General features: G+C 46.6%; 1 protein-coding gene across 1 annotated transcript in view; it reads right to left on the reverse strand.

Moving 5' to 3' along the window:
- Positions 1-21,366, reverse strand: part of TM9SF2 (transmembrane 9 superfamily member 2) — a 1,342,976-nt gene that overhangs the window by 84,413 nt on the left and 1,237,197 nt on the right. Inside the window, exon 17 of the mRNA XM_044071229.1 lies at positions 4,652-4,773. Within this exon, the coding sequence (XP_043927164.1) occupies positions 4,652-4,773 (122 nt within the window). The remainder of the gene's footprint in view (positions 1-4,651; positions 4,774-21,366) is intronic.

Genomic DNA, 21,366 nt, shown 5'->3' on the forward strand with positions numbered 1-21,366 from the left:
TGAAATTGCCGAAGCATGAATTTTTATGGAAGAGTAAGAAAGGCCATTGTGGAGCATTTCTGCCAAGTATTCCAGGATATGTGCCAAGTTCATCACTGTCGCATCTAGGCCCTTTGTGGTGCTCCAAGTGCGAAATCTTTTCCATTTTGCTGAATATGCCTTTCTTGTGGAAGGCCGGCGAGCTTCCAAGATGATGTCCTTCACTGTCTTGGACAGCTTATCCTGGTGAGGAGTCAAGGTATTCTCCAGGCTGTCAGCTGCAAGGTTTTCAGGCTGGAGTGCAGAGTTTTGTAATTGTGTTATGTCAGAAGTGGCCATTGTGGTAGAGGCCACGGTTTAGTGCGTGACATGCTCCTTAACAGTGGGTACCAGTGCTGTCTGGGCCAGTCCGGAGCTATCAGAATCACTTTGGGCTGCTCTGTCCTGATCTTCAGTAAGACCTTGGTCATTAATGGAAGAGGTGGGAATGCATACACTGTTAGAGTACTCCAGCTGAAAGAGAGGGCGTCCACTTTCCATGCTTGTGGGTGGTATATCCTTGAGCAGAATTTCTTCAGCTGATGGTTGTGGTGGGAGGCAAAAAGATCTATGTCCGGCTTCCCCCATGATTGTGTTATCTGAAGGAAGATGTCTGGGTGCAGCATCCATTTGTGTGGATCCATGATATTTCTGCTTAGGCTGTCCGCCAGTATATTGTTTTTTCCTGGCACAAACTAGGATTGCAGCTCTATATTGATTTTTAGGGAAAGTTCCCAAAGATTCATTGCCAGCCTGCAAAGAGGGTAGGAATGGGTACCTCCTTGCTTATGTACCACATAACTGTGGCATTGTCTGTCCTTATTGGCAGGTGTCCTTGATGCAGAAAATGTTTGAAGGCCTCGATTGCATGTATCGCCGCCAGCATTTCCTTTTGGTTTATGTGCATGCGCAATTCTTTCTGTGACAATAGTCCTTGAATGCATCTGCCCTCCATGTGTGCTCCCCATCTATGGTCTGAGGCGTCCGTTGTAATGGTTTGGCTGATTATTGGTTTGCTGAAGGGCAGACCCCTGTTTGACTGGCTTGCTTGAGCCCACCACAGAAATTCCTTTTGAAGGCATGGAATGAGTGTTATCAAAGCTTCTAGGCTGTGACTGTGCTGACACCATAAACTCCTTAGATACCATTGTAGTTTCCTCATATGTAGCCTTGCTTGTGGGATTAGAAGAATGCAAGATGCCATGTAACCCAGGGCCTGCAGGATTTTCCTTGCAGTCAGCTGAGTTTGTTTTGTCAGATTTTTGAAATAATCCGGTAGTTGTCTTTGTTTTTCTTCCGTGAGAAAAGCCATTTGGGTGGTTGTATCTAGTTTCGCACCCAGAAAAATTATCCTTTGGGATGGAACAAGTCTTGATTTGTGAATGTTGACTGTATATCCCAAAGCCTGAAGTAGGCGGATGGCATAATTCAAGTGTTTTACCAAAGTTTGTTGGCTGTCCGCTTGTATAAGGCAGTCGTCCAGATATGGGTATATTTGAATCCCCTGACGTCTGCAGTGTGCAATTACTGATGCCAGGCATTTCGTGAATACTCTGGGCGCAGTAGATAAGCCAAAGGGCAATGCTGAGAATTGATAATGCTCTGAACCTGCAAGAAATCTGAGGTGTCTTCTGCAACTTTGTCTGATAGGGGCATGCAGGTATGCCTCCTTGAGGTCTAGAGTTACCAGCCAAGACCCCTTGCCCAGCATGGGAAGGAGTTGCTGTAGGGTCAGCATTTTAAATTTTGGCACAATGAGATAAGTATTCAATGCGGACAAGTCGAGAATAGGCCTCCATTGTTTTTCTTTTCTTGGGACAAGGAATAGTCTGGAATAAAATCCTTGGCCTTGTTCTGTGAGAGGAACCTTTTCTATAGCTTTCATTTGCAATAGGTTGGAAATTTGTTTTAAAGCCTCTGCCCTTTGATTCGGTGGCAGGTTTGGCATGCCTTTTCTTTTTGGTAATGTATGAAAATGGAACCTGTATCCTTTGTCTATTATTTGCAGTGTCCATTTGTCCCTTGTAATACTGTGCCAATTTTTTGAGAATAAAGATAGGTTTCCACCCAAAGTGCTTCCAATTGAGCCCTGGTTGGCGGGATCAAGGTAAAGTCATTGAGACTGTCCTTGTGTAGCAGTTGTAGGTCCTGCACTACCTCTCTGGTTAGGAGGCTGCCATTGACGTCCTCTGTAGGAGCCTCTAGCTTGCCTGTTCTTGCCTCTTTGAAATCTCTGTGTCTGGAAAGGACCAATTCTTAGAGGGCCAATTTCTGCTGAATCTTGGTGGTTGGACCTGGAGAAAATCTTTGACTGTTTGTACAGATTTAGCCTTTTCCTCAAATTTCTTTAAGACCTCCTGAGCAGTGGAGCCAAATAACTTTTGCTTTTCCAGTGGCGCATCCAGAAGCTTTGCTTTAACATGATCTGGCAGAGTTTGTTCCTTCAGCCAAGCATGCCTACGTATGACTGCACCTGTCACTGCTGACCTACATGAAGCTTCCAATGCATCATAACCACACTGCAAGAAATGGTTGCTAACCTGTTGGGAGTTATGTACCAGATCCTGAAGTGACTTGCGATCTAGGGGTTCAGGTGAAGACAGTTTTTTATGCAATTCATCTAACAAATACTCTTGGTACTGTATCATATGGAATTGACAATTTAATGCCCTCATAGAAAGAGTGGAAGTAGTATACACTTTTTTACCCCATCTCTCTAAAGCCCTGGACTCCCTTTCAGAGGGGAGTGGATTTTTAGTAGTGGCAGATGCAACCCCTTTAGGGCCCTGGGAAATAGTTTCAGGGTCAGCAGAGTGGGCCTTGTAAAGGAAATGATGCGAGTCCGGGACCCTGTAGTACCTATCGGGTTTGACAGGAGCCGGAGGAAGGGAGTCAGGGGTAATGCTAGACTCAGAGTACACATCATCAATGACATTCAAAACAGGAGGAATAGCCAAAGGTCTATGCTGAGGTAAATGCAAAAAAGTCCGTAATCTCTTCCTGGAATCAGAGAATTCCTGGCCCTGCCATTTGAAATGCTCTTTCATGGAGTGAAGGGTCTCCCCAAAGGACAGCTCTTCAGGAGGGGAGGTAGAGGGAATAGATTCCTCTGCATCAGAATCCTCGGGCGAAAGGCCTCCTCCTGGTAGTCTGAAAGAGCAGAGCCATCTGAGGCCTCATCAGAGGACTGGGGATCAGTGGGCTCAACCCTGGGCCTTTTGTCTAGAGGAGGTTGAGAGCCCCTGTCCGGATGTGGCTGAGAGCCCCTAATTAAAAAAATAAGGTCCTCAGCTAAACTTAAAATCTGTGAACCTGTAGTGGATCCCTGAGGAATAGCCTTGGGAGGCAGAGATTTTGGCTGTTTAGCAGCTTTAGCCCTTGTGAATGCCTTTATGGACATGGATGCAGGAGGCCTGGCTGCTCCACGTGCTGGCGTAGTTTTGTCTAGGGAAATGGTGTCGGATGTTTCCAGAACACCGGTTTCTGAGGGAAATTCTATAACCGACTCAGAAGAGGCCTCCGGGGCCGAGGTTGTCGGTTGTGCGGTTTCGACGGTCGAAAGTACCAAGGACTCTGTTTCAGCCGAGACAGAGACACTCGCGGTAGGCCTAGGCATGGTTTCAGCCGAAACCACGGTCCGCGTGTGTCGGTCCTTGTCCTTCCGTTTTTTGGTTAAATGAGAAGTCGGAATCTCCGACGGCATATTGTAACAGTAACTAGCCCCAAAAATGTCCTCTGCAAACTCCGCCCGACGCCTAAGTGCGTCGGTTGAAGGAGGCACAGGCTGTACAGGCCGAGACGTCGTGGTCCGGGCCTAGGCAGTGGAGGCAGTAAGAATGGAAATCCTTATGAGATATTTGTTTCCCACAAGTTAAGCAATTATTAACTTTAAGCGTTTGATCTGACATCGGCTGAGGCAAGAAAGAGTCCCCAACGGGGTACTTAGCTTTTGAAGTCTTCGGCTGAAGTTACAGGAGCTGGCCGACCGGCACTTGCGAACTGCTTCTGCTTCGAGCACCACGCGGCAAGAAAGACTGAGGAAGATGGCGTCGGCTGACGCTTTTATACCCCAGGCGCTCTGACGTCGGGGAGAGGGCGACATCAGCCGACGCCGGACCCAGACTTTGGAATCCGGCCGACCGAAGGGCTGCCTGAGGCAGGACAACCCATATGTAAGGACTGCAGATGCATCCTTGAAGGACATCTGCTTCTGCTTCGGGCACCGCGTGGCAAGAAAGACTGAAGAAAATGGCGTCGGCTGGTTCCTTTATACCCCTGTCGCACTGACGTCAGGGAAGAAGCAACGACAACCGACGCCAGACCTAGACTTTGGAATTCGGCCGACCGAGGACCCGCCTGATGGCAGGAGAACACATCTGTTATGACTGCAGCTGTATGCACGATGAACATCTGCTTCGGGCACCGCACGGCAAGAAAGACTGATGAAAATGGCGTCGGCTGCATGTTTTATACCCCTGACGACCTGACGTCATGGAAGAGGAGACAGCAACCGAAGCAGGACCCAAGACTTTATTAGGCCAACTGAGGGCAACCTGCCAGCAGATTACCCAAATGTAATGACTGCAACAGTGAAACACGAAGAACATCTGCACTCATTGGAGGCAATCCTCACCTTGGAAGATGCAGACATCTGTGCAGTCAGACGGACCTGGTCCAAGGCCGTAGAAAGCACCCCAGCCATACCAGGGTATAATGCCTTCCACATGTGTAGGCCACAGAATGAACCTATGAAAACTAAAAGAGGAGCAGTATCAATATTCAAAGATAAATACAATTCCAGACTGGTTAAAAAGAATAACTCCCTACAGTTACTCCATGTGCAAATTTTAGGAAAGACCCCTCTCCAAGTTACCATCAGCTATAGAACTCCCTCAGACACTATATCCACAATGCCTACTTGGATCTACTTCAGTCACTCAAAATACAACCAAACACCTTGGTTATGGGTGAAATTAACTACCTGTCCATAGAGTGGGTAAATTATACATGTACAAACACACTCACCCAAAGGTTCTTGGACTTTAACTCAAGTGCCTTGGAGCAGATAGTTGACACACCCACAAGGGGCCCAAACATTATAGCTCTGGTACTCACCAACATGGTAGAATGGTGCACCACTGCAAATATGCGCTATCCCTTAAGTCTGATCATAAATCAGTCTCTTTTGAAGTAATGACAGCATCAGACACCCCCCCCCCCCCCCAGGAGAAAGTAGGCTACAAAACTTCACCAAAGCCAACTACAGCCTCTTACAAGAAGGCGTGAATAGCTTTATAGCTCCTGTCCCCACCAACAGCAAGGACATTTACTGGGATATACACCAATGCATTATATAAACATCTATATCACTGTACTGACTCAGAATGGTACAATACATTTTTTTGCATTTAACTTAAGGCCATGACTTTGGCACCAGTCATTTGTTGCTGTGAGACCCTCGAAGTAAGTTAACACTATTTGGGGAATCAATGACAGCACCCAACTGACAGTCCGCAAACTTTGTCAGCCACAAACCTTTTGTCTTTGCCTGGACCTCTGAGAAGTAGATGCCAAACAATAGGGATCCCAGGACAGATCCCTAGGGAACACCACTAGTGACAGGTCTGCTATTGGAGGTAGTGGTACCTATTTTGACCTTGTGGATTCTAGCTTAAAAATAAAGCAAGATCCTCAAGAAAAAACAAGCCTGCCTGGTGGACATCCACCATAAACAGGCTGTATAATAACAGGAAGAAATTGATGTCTAAGAGCAAGAAGGAACGATCCAAAAATTGGAAGCACACCCTTTCTCAGTTCGAATTAGCAAATAAGACATCTTGTAAGGTCCTCCAAAGTTAACTACGAATCTAGATTAGCATCCATAGCCAAGGATAACCAATAAGGCATTCTTTTGCTACGTCTGAAACCTTAAAGGAAAAGCCCAGATTTGTACTGAAATGGTAGTGAATGGTACCACAAACTGATCCAGTGGAAATAGCCAACGTGTTAGCGGACAGGTTTAATGAAAACTTCTCCTCTCCTGTCTCCACCATATATACCCAAAAACATTCCTAGCACCTACTCTCCACTTATTATCTCTCTCCAAGTTCAAAAGCACAATCTCAATGGAATCTGATAACATCCCAGGCTGCATTCTCAATGGTTTAAAAAAGAAGTCATGTACCTACCATAACGTTCCATGTTAGTTGTCTTCTTCTCGCCTTCTTTCTTGCTGGTTGGGTTTGGAGCCGATCCTCGGCTCCGGCTCGGCCATCTTCAAAAGCTCGGGAGCTGCTTACCGGCTTGAGGCCCCCCTATATCCCATGATGCCTGGCACTAGATACCCAGATCTTGTTTGGTAAGTCTAACTGCAGACATAATAATAAAGAAATCCTATCCTAGAATGCATAAATCCTACTGGAGAGACTACTAGTCAGAAAGGAATAGCCAGCGAAGACTCAGCCAGTAAAAAATCAAGAACTCCTCTTCTTGGTCCACAAGGATAGGGGGATGGAGGGTGGGACGCAAGAAAGAAGGCGAGAAGACAACGTTATGGTAGGTACATAACTTCTTTATGTTAAGTTGTCTATCTCGCCTTCATTCTTGCTGGTTGGGACAGCGTCCCTAGCACCTAAAAACCTGGGTGGCTCATCGGAAAAGACTCTTCAGAACAGTGGAACCAAAATCAGCTCTGCTCCTGGAAACCAAATCCAACTTGTAATGCAAAATGAAAGTATGTGGGTTGGCCCATGTAGCCACAGCACAAATAGATTCCATGGGCAACCTAGCCTGAAAGGCCACCTTAGTAGCTAAAGCTCTGGTGGAGTGACCTTTTGGTTTAACTGGCAATTCTTTATTCCTCAGTTGATATATGACTGTGATGATAGAAGTCAACCACTTGGATAAGGTTACTTTGGAGACCGGAAGGCCTTGTTTACTTACTGCATAAGACAGGAAAAGTTGATCTGATTTTCTAATGTCCTTGGTTCTGTGCAAATAAAAGCGTAACTGCCTGTGAACATCTAACTGATGCAACTTATATTCCACCCTTTTGGAGTGGTTAGGGAAAAACATAGGAAGGTCTATGGACTGATTCAAGTTACTCTCTGAAGAGACCTTAGGAAGGAAGGACGGATTAGTCCTAAGAGCAACTCTGTCATTGTGGAACACGAGGTATGGGGGATGGACAGAAAGAGCCTGTAGTTCTGAAACTCTTCTGGCTGAAGTAATAGCTACCAGGGAGAGGGTTTTCCAAGATAAGAACTTCAGTGAACAAGAAGCTGCAGGTTCGAAAGGGGGCAAAATTAGCGAAGTTAAAATCAAATTTAAATCCCATGGTGGTGGAGGATCTCTCACTGGGGGCCTGAGCAGATTGGTTCCTTTGAGAAAGGCTTTACACAGCTTATGGGACATGATATTGTTTTCTGACAGGCCAATGTGAAAATTTGAAATTGCCGCTAACTGGACTCTAATTGTAGCTGAAGCAGAACCAGCATGGAAGAGTTCTGCTAGAAATTCCAAAATAGAGTGCACTGGGGCTGAAATGGGGTCTATGCTTTTTGCCTCTGCCCAGGAAGAAAAACGTTTCCACTTACTAGCGTATGTTTTTCTGGTCATAGACTTGTGTGATGACAAAAGGATTTCTTGCACAGATGGGGAAATATCTGGGAGCCTGGCTAGGGTTGGAAGTGGAGCAACCACACTGTGAGCTGGAGAGTGTGCAGGGACTGGTGCAGCCCGCCCAGCTGATGAATCAGGAGGTCTGGAACTAGGTCCAGAGTCCAAGGCTGTTCAAGAAGATAGGAGTGCAGGAACAGAAACCATATTTGTCAAGGCCGGTAAGGAGCAATGAGGATCATTTTGCAACCCGAAACGGCAGCCTTCTGAATCAATTTCGGTATGAGGGGGAAAGGAGGAAATGCATAAAGAAGTCCCTGGGGCCAATCGTGGACTAGAGCGTCTCTGGGGGGATGCCCGGGGAGTGGAAGGAGAGAGAAGAAATTGCTGCACTTGCTGTTGAAGGGAGTTGCAAAAAGGTCGCAGCAAGGTTGGCCCCATCTGCGGAAGATTTGGTCCGCAACCGCCTGGTTCAGAGACCACTCGTGAGGCATGAGAATTGCTCTGCTCAATCTGTCTGCTATAACGTTGGACTTCCCAGGGATGTGCGTTGCAATCAGAAACCATTGGGAAGAGATCGCCCACTGCCAGAGTCTGAGTGCTTCTCGACATAGAGGGTAGGACCTGGTTCCGCTCTGCTTGCTGATGTACCACACTACGGACATATTGTCCGTTTGAACTGCAATGGTCCCGGTAGGAAGAGAGTCCTGAAGAGCCTGCAACGCTAACAGCACGGCCCTCATCTCCAAGACATTTATGTGCAGATGATACTCGTGAGGTTGCCAGGTGCCTTGGACTGTTCTGCCCTGATAATGCCCCCCCCCCACATGATCAGGGAGGCATCCGTGGTCACTGTAGCCACTGGGGGGGGGGGGGGACAAATGGTCTGCCGTGGAGCACTGATGTGGAGACCATCCACCACGCAAGGTGTTTCTTGCATGCCTGAGTGATCATAATCGTGTAAGACATGGGAAGTTGCTGGAAGGACCATTGCGTGAAAAGAAGCCACTGGAGAATCCTCATGTGAAAACGAGCTAGAGGAACGAGTACGATAGCTGCTGCCATGAGACCTATCGTTTGAAGGACAAACCTGGCTTGAATCCTTTTGCATGCTAATAAAACCTTGACATGCTGACGAATCACTGAAACCCTGTCTGGCGGGAGGCTCGCTAACATGTCTTTGGTATTTAAAATTTGCACCTATAAAAGTGATAGATTGACAGGGCGACAATGCAGACTTTTCGAAATTTATTGTGATACCTAGCCTGGAGCAAGTGTCGCTGGTGCAGTCTCTGGCTCGCAGAAGGTGGTCTGGTGGTAGCAGTGAGGAGCCAGTCGTCGAGATATGGAAACACCTGGAATCCTTGCCATCTCAGACAAGTGGTAACTACTGCCATACATTTGGTAAACACCCTCTTCTGAAGCGTCTGTCCATTTTTATGTGATAGTACGCATCCTGAAGATCTATGGAGCACATCCAATTGTCCTGACCCAGAAAGGGTAAAATGGACTGAAGCATGACCGTCCGGAATTTTGTTCTTTGTACAGACTTGTTTAGTCTGCTGAGATTCAAAATGGGTCTCCAGTCCCCTGACTTTTTTGGTACCAAAAAGAACCTTGAGTAAATTCCGGATCCTTGTTCGTCTGCTGGTACTTGCTGGATGGCCCTTTTTCTTAGCAGTTTTGAGACTTCTTGCACTGCTTGGTCCCTTAGATTGGGTGGAACATCTGGAAGGGACTTGTAGGACTTTAAGTGGGTGCGAAAGAAGGGGATTCTGTAGCCTCTGGATATGACGGACTGTACCCATATGTCTTGTGTTATGTCTCGCCAGGCTCCTGAGTACAGTGATGGTCTTCCCCCGACTGCCTCCAGAGGTGAGCAGCCGGGCAACCCTTCAAGGATGCTGGAAGGGCTTGTCAGAGAAGGATTCTCTGCTGCCCTGGTTTTGCGGACCCCCTCTGCCACAAGGCATATTATTATTCTGTTATTGTTCCCTCCTCCGCCCCTGGAGGGAAACTCACCACGTGTGTCCGGCAAGGCTCCTTGGGATTTCCGGAACCACATCTTCCCACTCTTCTGACCCTTAGGATATGGTCTGGAGGGAGTGGAAAAACGGACTCCTACAGCAGAGAGAATCTTGCCTTCCTGCTCACACCTGGTAAGGGTATCTTTCACCTGTGATCCAAAGAGAGAGGAACCATCAAAAGGGGTGTTGGTGAAAGACGCTCTGAAAGGTTCCGCAAAGTTACACAGCCGCATCCAAGCGTGCCTCCTTAGGGCCACGCCTGTGCCTGCGGCTCTACTCGCACCATCGGCTGCATACGAAATGAGCAACATGGAGGAGTTTACCACAGAATTAAGAGTCGCCAGCTGGGAGGCTGCCTTAGCCTGGGCCCCCTCAGCTGATGGATCTTGGACGGCATCTCCAAGCTCTTTCAGGAGATCCCCCTGAAGATGGGTAAAGTGGTACAGGTAATTCAGGGACTGCATGGAAAAGGTTGTTGGAGAACATTCACTTCCCATATCTGTCCATTGTCCTGGACTCCTTATTAGGGGGATGGACAGATGAAGTTTCAGCCAACTCCTTCTTTGTGGCCGCTGCTACCACCATGGCATCAACGGGGACACCCTTGGTCAAGAACGGTTTGTCCTGGGGGCAGTAATGAATTTTGCAGGTCTTCTAGGGGTCGGTTCCACTGTCTGGAGCCATCCACACCTTTTGAGCCACCACAGACATCAGTGGGTTGAAAGGCGGACACCCCCAGGAGGTGGAAGGTCGGGATCCAAACGCATCCAGAAATACAGACTCATCCTCGGAAGGGCTTAGGGTAGTCAGTTTCCCCCCTGCCTAAGCATCTCAAGGATGTCTGAGAAGGAGACATCTTCAGAGGGGGATCTTGGGGACCCTTCCGACTCCTCTAAGTCGGTATCCGATGTAATAGACTCGGGGGAGTCAACATGCTTCCTCTTGCATTTTCTCTTGCGAGGTGGCTCCTCTGAAAGATCAGGGGAGGCCTCGGAAGAGGAGGATACACCCAAGGCGGTGTCCTGGAGCGCTGAATCCCCACGCTTAGGGTCTGGAAGAGGGGCAGAGGCTGACACAGGCACCCTAGGGGGAAGAGCCGATGGGGTCGATCGTGGGACTGACTCAGGAGCCAGCACACTCATCACCTCTAAGGTGTCCCTGCCCAGACGCAGAGAAGGCTCAGGCTCCGAAGAAACCAAAAGCTCCCCCCGCACCGAGGGAGACATCTCCGAGGCAGATGTGGGAGCCGAGCTCACCTGCACAGAAGCACCGAGAGGGAGAGTGGGGTCGGACAAGGGTCCGATGCCACTTGCCCTCTCGGAGCCGACGAGGGAGTCTCAGTGCCCAGATCCCACCAGGGAAGGTACCACGGAAGGGATCGGAGCCGAAGGAACCAAAAGGGAGGGTATCGGCGCCGACGGTTCCACGACTTGAACCCCAACGAACTCCGTCACCGAACTCAAAGGAAGAATTGGAGGAGGAATATCAATAGCTGTGGACGGATTAGACTCCTGATGAGGAGGGCTGGACAACATTTTGGCAAGGGCCTGCAACTTCAAGAGCCTACTGACCACTCTTTCCAAATCATGGTCCGAAAGTCTAGAGGACCGAGAAGAGTGGGATGATCTGTGACTACGCTCCGATTGGAGCAGGGGCGACTTTGGAGCCAAACATATCGACTCCAAAGGAGGAGACCTGGATCTCTTTAGACTCTCAGCCGGCTCCGAAGACCATGTCGGAGCAGACTGGGAGGGACGTCTGTTCCAGCCGAAGCCGGAATGGATTGTGTGGCTTCACCCAACGACGGCTCCGAACTGGGAGCCGACGGTTTAGGTGGCCTGGAAGATTTCACCGGCTGAGACTTAGACGGTGAATCTTGGGCTTTAAGCAGACCCCTCAGAATCAATTTATTTTTGTGCTCCTGCAGGACTCTTGGAATGAAGGCATGACAGACGGAGCAAGAGTCCTGCAGGTGCACAGCGCCCAAACACAAGAAGTGTGACCATCTGTCAGAGACATCTTCTGACAGCATGAGTCACACTTCTTGAATCCAGATGGTAACCGATAAAAATATTAATACCCTACAGTTACCACAACCCACTACAAGTACTACTACCACAAAGAAAACAAACTTATCACTAACACTACAGGTTATAGAGAAAAGGTTTTTTTTTTTTTTTTTTACAAAAGGAGATAGAAAAGAAAGGTTAACCTCAAATGGAAAGAAACTTTCTGTGGAGAAGGGGAGGAGGGGAAACTCTCTAATTTAACCGAGTTTCTTAGGAAGGGAAAGCTATTTAGAGGAAAAAAACTAACTACAATAGATAAAGTCTAACGACTAATTCTACACTACAATACAATACAGTAATTTTTACAGGAAAATAACAGTAATAACAAAGAAGCTTATACGACCTGAGCCAGCAGAACAACCTCGCAGCAGAAGCAGCAAACGAGATATGGGTATTTAGTGCCAGGCATCATGGGATATAGGGGGGCCTCGGGCCGGTAAGCAGCTCTTGAGCTTTTGAAGATGGCCGAGTCGGAGCAGAGGATCGGCTCCGAACCAAACCAGCAAGAATGAAGGCGAGATAGACAACTTAACATACAGGGGTTAGCAACACAATTGGGTATTCTTTTCAACCACAGCCTAAACACTGGTTTTGTCCCTGCTCAATGGAAAACAGCACAAGGGCGAGTACATCCACCGACCCTGGGAACTATAGTCCCATCAGCCTAACCAGCCTTACCTGCAAGGCCATGGAGAGAATCATCATGGACCTTATCAACAAGGATATAGGAGACCTTCAAATACTTGACCCGACCCAGTATGGTTTTGTTAAAGGGAGATCCTGCCTGTTCAACCTGGTGGATGACTTTGAGACAGTCATCTAAGCCCTGGACGAAGGTAAATCTGTGCATATAGCAGACACAGACTAGGCCAATGCCTTTGACACAATACCCCACTCGGTCATCATTGAAAAATTCACCCAGCTGGGGGTCGACCCATATACCGTCAGGTGGGTTGCAAACTGGCTCACCGACAGAACACATACAGTCAAAATATGGGACTTCACTTTCACCGGCAGACCCATTACCAGTGGTGTTCCACAAGGATCAGTGCTGGTCCCCCTATTGTTTAGAATCCACTTCTCAGAAGTACAGGTAAAAAACAAAAGGTCTGTGGCTGACAAAGTTTGCTGATGAATGAAAAATGGGAGCAGTTATCATAGGAGATTTCTAGGCTAATGGCTCTGGGGCCCTTACAAGCCTAGCCAAGAGTTAATCCCCAAAAAAGAAAGCTCAATCAGCACCTGTCACCACTGTCAATGAAGGACACAAGTGGAACCCCTGGGACAAATTTGTGGTTGCCCATCCACTCATCAAGCTTGCGCTTGAAGGGTCAGCGACGTACTTTGACGTGTATGGGGAGTCTATTCCAGAGACAGGGCAGCCTCTGGGAGACAAACAGTACAGTTGTGTACATTTACCATAAATGTAGATGTTAGAGTGTATTCACTGTTGCAGTCATCACACTTGGGTTTTCCTGACAGGCATACCCCTCAGTGAAACCGAATACCAGAGGCTTAGTATTTCTGCGTCGGTTGCTGTCGCTCCAGGACTAACGTCAGGTCGTCAGTGGTATAAAAATCAGGCAGCAGACTCCATTACATCAGTTTTTCTTGCCCCAAATGTCAGGAGCCCCCAAATAGGGAGCTAGGTTATGGTGGAAGAACACCACCAGTAGGAAGTAAATACTAAAAATCCCTGTAAGGAGTGAGGAAGAGAGACAGAACAGGGATGCAGGGTGGGAAACCAGGACTGCAACAGTGAATATACTCGAACATCTACATTTATGGTAAGTGTACACAACTGTATTATGTTCTTCGTGTTTCAATGTTGCAGTCATCACACACAGGTTGATTCCCAAAGCTGAAGAAAAGGGTGGAGGCAGTCAAGAAGACTGGGGGCTGGCTAGGATGCCCTGCAAGACTGTGGTTGCAATGCGTGCCCTGGATTTGGAGAAGATAGATGGTGGTAATGCTTGGTGAAGGTATGAACAGAACTCCATGTTGCAGCCTCCAGGATGTCCCTGGTAGGGACCCCTCTGAGAAAAGCTGCAGAGGTGGAGGTTGCCCTGGTGGAATGCATCCTGACCCCCTTAGGGGGCAGTTTCCCATGGTATTTGTAGCAGAAATGGATACAGTGTGCTATCCATTTGGAGATTGTTTGTTTGGATATGGCCTTGCCCTCTGACCCTGCTGCAAAGCTGACTAGCAATTGGTCAGTTTTCCTAAAAGATTTAGTCCTATCCAGGTAAAATCTGAGCTATCTGTGCACATCTAGAGAATGCAGAATCCTTTCCCCCTTGTTTTGTGGGTTAGGGAAAAAGGTGGGCAAATGAAACTGATTGGTTGAGAGCCACACTGGACACCACTTTAGGCATGAAAGTTGGGTTAGTCCTGAGGGAGACCATGTCAGCATGAAAAATGATGAAGGGCTCTACAGCCATGAGTGCTTGTAGCTGTGAAACTCTTCTAGTTGAAGTGATTGCCATAAGCAAGCCTGTTTTCCAAGAGAGGAATTTTAACGCTGCTGAAGCTGCAGGCTCAAATGGGGGTAGTGTGAGCTTTTCAAACACAAAGTTAAGGTCCCAAGCTGGGGTAGGGGCTCTTCTAGGCGCTATTAAATTGTTAGCCCCTCTTAGTAACTGTTTGATGAGAGGGTGAGAAAAGAGAGGTGGCTCTGTGCTGTAATGAGCAGAGATGGCAGAGGCATGACTTTTAATAGAAGAGAAGGATAGGCCCCTGTGTAGTAGGTCTGCTAGGAGGTCTGCTAGGTAATCGAGGATGAGAGGTAGGGAGGGCTGTGCTGTTTCAGCTCCTTTAGCCTGGATCTAGTTGCAAAACCTTTTCCACTTGTCAGCATAGGATTTTCTAGTGCTGGGGCATCTGGCCTTACGTATAACATCTGGGACTTGCTTGCTTAGGCTGGCAACTGGAGGAGAGGTCAGGGAATAAGCCAGGCTGCCAGGTTCAGTGTCTGCAAGTGTGGATGCATGAATTCTCCACTCTCCTGGATCAGGAGAGTTGGGCTCTGAGGTAGGTGGCAGGGGACACAGACTGTGCAGCAGTGGGTACCGGTGCTGGAGTAGTCAGTCTGGGGCAATCAAGATTGCTCTTGGTTTTTCCTCCCTTATTTTGAGTAGTACCCTTGAAAGTACAGGTAGAGGGGGAAATGCATAGATCGAGAGGTTTACCTATTGGAAGGATAGGGCATCTACTTTCGGATTGTTGTGGGAGGCAAAGAGGTCCACCTTCGAGGTGCCCATTTCTGGGTTACTAGGTTGAAGGTGCTGTGGTCTAGCTGCCACTCATGTGGGTCTAGGAAGTTTCTGCTTAAGTTGTCTGCCAGAGAGTTTTGGGAGCCTGGAAGGAATTGTGCTTGCAGATGAATTTGAATGGCTGAAGCCGTGTGCCAAAGGGTCATGGCAAGCCTGCAGAGGGGATAAGAGTGAGTTCCTCCCTGCTTGTTGATGTACCACATCACTGTGGTGTTGTCTGTTTTGATCAGTAGAGGGCCTGGGGAGAGAAGATGTCTGAAAGCTGTCAGTACGTGCTTAACAGCTGGCATCTCTTTTTGGTTGATGTGCAGATGTATTTGATTTGGGCTCCAATGGCCCTGAACGCACCTGCTGTCCAGATGTGCAGCCCAGGCATAATCTGACGAGCCTGTGGTTAGGGGTGTGGGGTTGTGAGAAGGGAAGACCCTTGTTGTGGTTGCATGCTGCTGTCAGTCAAAGAAAATCTTTCCTTAGGGTATCATAGGTATGACAGTTTCCAGGTCCTGAGAGAGTTGACACCAAAGGCTTTTTATGTACCACTGAAGTTTCCTCATATGCAGTCTGGCATATGGAAGGAGTAGACTGCAGGATGACATGAACCCTGCAGCTTGCAGGATTTTCCTTGTGGATAACTGGGTTCTGGTGGCTAGTTGAGAGAAGTAGCCTGTCAGATATGCTTGTTTTTCTGGAGTAAGGAATGTGATCTGGGATGCTGTGTCCAGGCTTGCTCCCAGGAATACAATTTTTTTTGAGTGGGTACTAGTTTGGATTTCTTTTCATTTATAGTATACCCCAGGGAGATCAGTAGGTCCTTTACAAAGGTCAGGTGCTGTAACAGCTTTTCCTTACTGTCTGCCTGAATCAGGCATTCGTCTAAGTAGGAAGATTTGAATATTCCTTTGTCTGCAAAAAGCAATGGCTGGAGCCAGGCATTTTGTGAAAACGCTGGGAGCAGTTAAGCCAAAGGTGAGCACAGAGAACTGAAAGTGCATAGATCCTGCCCTGAAACGTATATATTTCCTGCAGGAATCCCTGATTGGGATGTGAAGATAGGCCCCTTTTAGGTCTAGGATGGCTAACCAAGCATCCTTAGACAGCATAGGAAGAAGCTGCTGGAGGGTGAGCATTTTGAATTTTGGTATCACCAGGAAGGTGTTTAGAACATGATAGATCGAGGATTGGGTGCCAGGTGCCCTCTTTTCTGGGTACCAGGAAAAGCCTGGAATAGAAACCTTGGCCTATCTGGTCTGCAGGAACAGGCTGTATTGCCCTCATGGAGAGCAGGGAATGGACTTGGTTTTGGGCCTCTGCCCAATGGTTTGGAGGAAGATCTGGGAACCCTTTTGCTGCCAAACAAATTGCCTTTGTTCAATGGTGCGTCCAATAGTTTTGATTTGACATGGTCTGTTCCTTAAGCCAAGCATGCCTTCTAAGTACAGAACCTGTGACTGCTGCCCTGCAGGATGCTTCTAGGGATTCACAGCCACATTGCAAGGTGTGTTTAGTACCTTGGCTTGCAGAATGCATAAGCTCCTGTAATTCTTTATTTTCTGCAGAAGCCGGAAAGGTAGGTAGTTCTTTGTTTAAGGAGTTGCTGGTAATTCAGCATGTCGAACTGACAATTTAGTGCTCTAATGGCAAGAGTTGCAGAGGTGTATACTTTTTTACCCCATCAGTCTAAAGCTCGGGAATCCCTGTCTGAGGGGGTGGGGATTCTTAGCTGTAGTTGCTTTTATTCCTTTAGGTCCTTGGGAGATGACCTCTGGGTCAGCAGTAGGATTTTTGAAAAGAAAGTTGTGCAAGTCAGGGACTCCAATACCTGTCAGGCTTCATGGGAGCAGGTGGAAGGGTGTCAGGAGTTAAACTGGATTCCATAAAGACATCATCCACAACATCCAGGACAGGAGGAATGGCTAAAGGTCTGTGCTGTGGTAAATATAAGAATTCCCTGACTCTCTCTTTGGACTGAGAATGGTCCTGACACTACCACTGGAAATTTTCCCTTAAAGTATGGAGTGTTTCACCAAATAAAAAATCCTCTGGAGGAGAGGCAGAAGGAATGGATTCCTCTGCATCTGAATCCTCATAGGCAGACAAGGGTTGCATGTCTTCATATTCAGAAACCTCAGTGTCATCGGACTCCTGGTCAGATAAAACTGCTGGGGACAAGTCTCTTTCTTTTGGAAGGGGTAGGCTGGCTTCTCCTAATAAGCATAAGGTCTTCTGCCATTTTAAGCATTTGAGATCGAGGTACGGAAGCAGGTGCTTGAGCTTGGGTCGTTGGTTTTTCCGGTGTAGTTCCTACCCTGAGCTTTAGAAACTTGGTAGTTTTAGAAAGAACTGAAGATGTGAAAGAAGTCATCGATCTGTGTCAAGTATCAGTAGTTCGAAGAACTTCCTCGGAAGCCGGTGCCTGCTCAGCAGCTCTGGACCCATCCAAGGTAGACACATCCATAGGATCCTTAGTCAAAGAAGAGTCTCGTGGCATACCAGACTCCGAAGGATCTCTGTAGCGGACTGCGAATCCACAGAAGCGGGCATCAGGGGCTGCGAAAGTGCCTCACTGAGGACCGGCGAACTGTCGACTAGCTTAACGGAAGCATCATCGGCAGTTCTGGACCTGTGTGGTCCGTCTCTGTCTTTATCCTTACATTTTTTCAAAAGATCGGTTGTCGGATGGCTTACCGAAGCCATTTTGGAATACGGAGATCAAGCGTGAAAATATTTAGCTACAATAAGGGCCCGACGACATAGTCCTGGCGGTGAACAAAGCACAAAACCGACAGCGAGGGACGTCATGGTCTGGACCTAAACAGGTGACGCAGTAAGAATTTAAATCTCGGTGTGGTATTTGCTTTCCACAGGTGAGACGACTTTTTTTGACATCGGTTAGAGCAAGAAAAAAGATCCCCAATGGGGCACTTAGCTTTACAAGACTTAACTTCAATTCGGAAATGAAAACTCGGGTAGCGGCCAACCGGCACTTGTGCGAACTGCTTCTGCTTCAGGCTCCTCTGCAAGAAAGACTGATGTAGTGGCGTTGGCTGCCTGATTTTATACCAATGATGACCTGACGTCAGTCCTGGAGCGACAGCAACCGACGCAGAAATACTAAGCCTCTGGTAATCGGGCCGACTGAGGGTTACCCCTGGCAGGATAACCCAGGTGTGATGACTGCAACAGTGAAACACGAAGAACATCTGTCTGTCCAGCAAGTTTTGTTAATGTCACATATTAGATTTAAGCCTTTTGATCGGGTATTATGCGAGGAGTTAGACTTACAGATATGGAGCATCTCTAGTACAGCAGGGTCTGAGATTGCCTTGGTGGCAAGACAAAGATCACCTCTAAGCAATCTGTATGATACAGAGTAGAGTGATAGTGATTTGAGCCTGTCCACACAGGACAGGTGTCGGAGACCATGGATTCTCTTATTGAGGTATTTGTAGCCTTTCCAGTTGGTGCAGGTGTTTGGAGAGGTACATACCAAACGGGGCGCTGTACTCAATTATTGGCCTAATAAGGGAGGAGTGCAGAGAGGTAATAACCTCTTTTTTTCTGGATGCACTCCCTTTACTTATGAGATGAACCAAGTAAAAGGATTTTCTGACCACTGTAGCTACATGATGGTCAAATGTGAGACTTGTCAACTTGTGCACCCAGGTCTCTCACCACAGGTTGTGTGCTTAGGGGGTTGCCACTAATTTGGTAGTAGGGGCTGTGTTTTTGCCGAATGGTAGGATATATTTTTTTTGCATTTAACTCAAGGCCATGACTTTGGCACCAGTCATTTGTTGCTGTAAGACCCTCTTGAAGTAAGTTATCAATGACAGCACCCAACTTACAGTCGTCCACAAAATTGGTCAGCCACAGGTCTTTTGTCTTTGCCTGGACCTCGGAGAGGTAGATGCCAAACAACAGGGGTCCCAGGACAGATCCCTGGGGAACACCACTAATGACAGGTCTGCTATTGGAGCTAGTGGCACCTACTTTAACCTTGTGGATCCTATCAGTGAGCCAGTTGGCCACCCACCTGAGATCTGGATTTACGCCAAGATCTGTTAGTTTTTCGATGATGCCCAAGTGGGGGATTGTATCAAAGGCTTTGGCCAAGTCAAGGTAAGCTGCATGTACTGACTTTCCCTCATCCAGTGCCTTGGTGACAGTCTCAAAAAAGTTAACCAGGTTCAACAGGCAAGATCCCACCCTTAATGAATTTGAACTGGGTTGGGTCAAATGCTTGGAGATTGCCTACATCCTTGTTTATGATGTCCATAATATTATGCTTCATGGCCTTACAGATGAGACTTGTCAAGCTAATGAGGCTACAGTTTCTGGAGTCAGTAGTGACACCTTTGTGCAGAGGGATGACAATGGCAGTTCTCCACTCTGCTGGAATGAACCCTGTACTTAGACTATGGCTGAATAGGGTGCTCAATGGCAAGGCTAGTCCTTGCTGGAGATGTTGCAGAATACAGCTGGGATAGCGGTGTTCTTTGCCTTGAATAGGGCCTTTAATACTTGATCTACGGAGATGTCAGGTGTGGGGCAAGTATCGAGCATGTCGAATGGGCCTGGGGGGGGGGGCAGGAGGGGTGAAGCTTGCGCTGAACCCATCTCCTAGCAGGTTTGCTAAGTCAACAGGACCAGTGTAAGTGATACTGTTAAGAACCAATTCGGAAGAAACCTGAGCTTTGCCATGGAGGTTTCTGATGCAACTGAAAAAGGCTTTGTGGTTAGCCTTTGTATCGGAGACTAGTTTCGATTCATAATTGGCTTTGGAGCTTTTCACTAGCGATCTAATTTGCTTGCTAAGGCTAAAGAGGGAGTTTTTCCAGTTGGGAATTTGTGTCCTTTTTACCCTTGACAACAGTTTCTTCCTTTTGTTATAAAGCCTGTTGACAGAGGATGTCCGCCACACAGGTTTGTGTTTCCTTGAGGAGCAGGTTTTAGTTCTACAACCAGAAATCCAAGGTGAGGAAGTAAAAATCAAGAAAAATGTTCAATGAGGCATGAAACACGAAATCGCGTAGTAACAGTTTAATAGCCGCTTTCGTCAAGAGACTTCATCAGAATACAGACTAAAAGAAACACCCATCTTTAAATAACACATAAATTAAATAATTAACCAATGATAAAAATCTTAAATAAAATGTAATACAAATTTAAAGAGCTAGTACAATTTAGTTAAACAAAGATACAAAACTATTCTTATCAACACTTAACTTACTGTTCCTTAAAAAACATTTAATATTAATTGACTCATTTAAGCCTGGGTATTGATCAGATTTTAATCTGATTTGCCACAGTGCTTCTCTTTGTTCAACAAAGTTCCTAAAATCACCCCCCCCTTAAATCCGTTTTGCATACTTCAATAACAGTAAATAGAAATTTGTTAAAATTCTTACAACAGAATGTTTAAATAAGGCATTTGAATCGTCATGTGTCTTAATACTATATACATGTTCACGAATACGTGTTTTTAAACACTGGGTCGTCATTCCAACATAAAATGCTGGACATGAACTACATAGACCAATATAGATGACCCCCTTGGTACAACAATTAACATATTCTGGTACATGAAAGGTCCTGTCAATAGTTTCAATAACTATCATCGGCCCTAAAGACAAAAACCTACACATGTTACAGTTGTAACAAGGAAAAACACCCTTGGTATTGGTACTATTGTTAACTGTTGGCATTTTGTTAACCTCTAATGCCTTTTTAATGTTGTAGGTGTTTCTAAAAACAAAATTCGGTTTCTCACCTAGCACTCTGAAAATGTCAACATTCCCTTGTATAATCTTCCAATTTCTTTCAATTAAGTTCTTTATAGAGTACCCATCAATGCTCATTCCCAAAGAACACACGGGTCCATTTAAACCCGTGTTGTTTGAAATAATGTAGCCATGTTATGACCACCATTGTAATCAAGTAGTGCTGGATAATGAATGTTTCTCTTACTCAATACTAATGTTACAATATCCTCCAAAATGTAGCTAGGATATCCTCTATTAAGGAACAAATTCTTAATAAAAACAATTTCATCTCTCAAATCTTGTTCGGACGATGTCATTCGACATGCCCTAATGACTTGTCCCTTAGGGATATTTTTAATGGTATATTTTGGGTGGGCGCTATCAAAATGAAGATAACTGTTTGTAAAAGTTTCTTTACGATATATCTTACTGTTGAATCTTCCTTCTGTAGTATCCCATCTCAAGGAAACATCTAAAAAATTAACACACAATCCTGAGCTTCCTAAAGTAAATTTCAAAAAACTAACTTGTTGATTAATCTTCATAAGAAAATTCCCAATTGTATCTGTATTACCTTCAATGATGAAAAACAGGTAGTCAA

Source organism: Protopterus annectens, chromosome 5.part0, assembly GCF_019279795.1.
Source record: "Protopterus annectens isolate FY-2018-M chromosome 5.part0, PAN1.0, whole genome shotgun sequence".
NCBI lineage: Eukaryota > Metazoa > Chordata > Ceratodontiformes > Protopteridae > Protopterus > Protopterus annectens.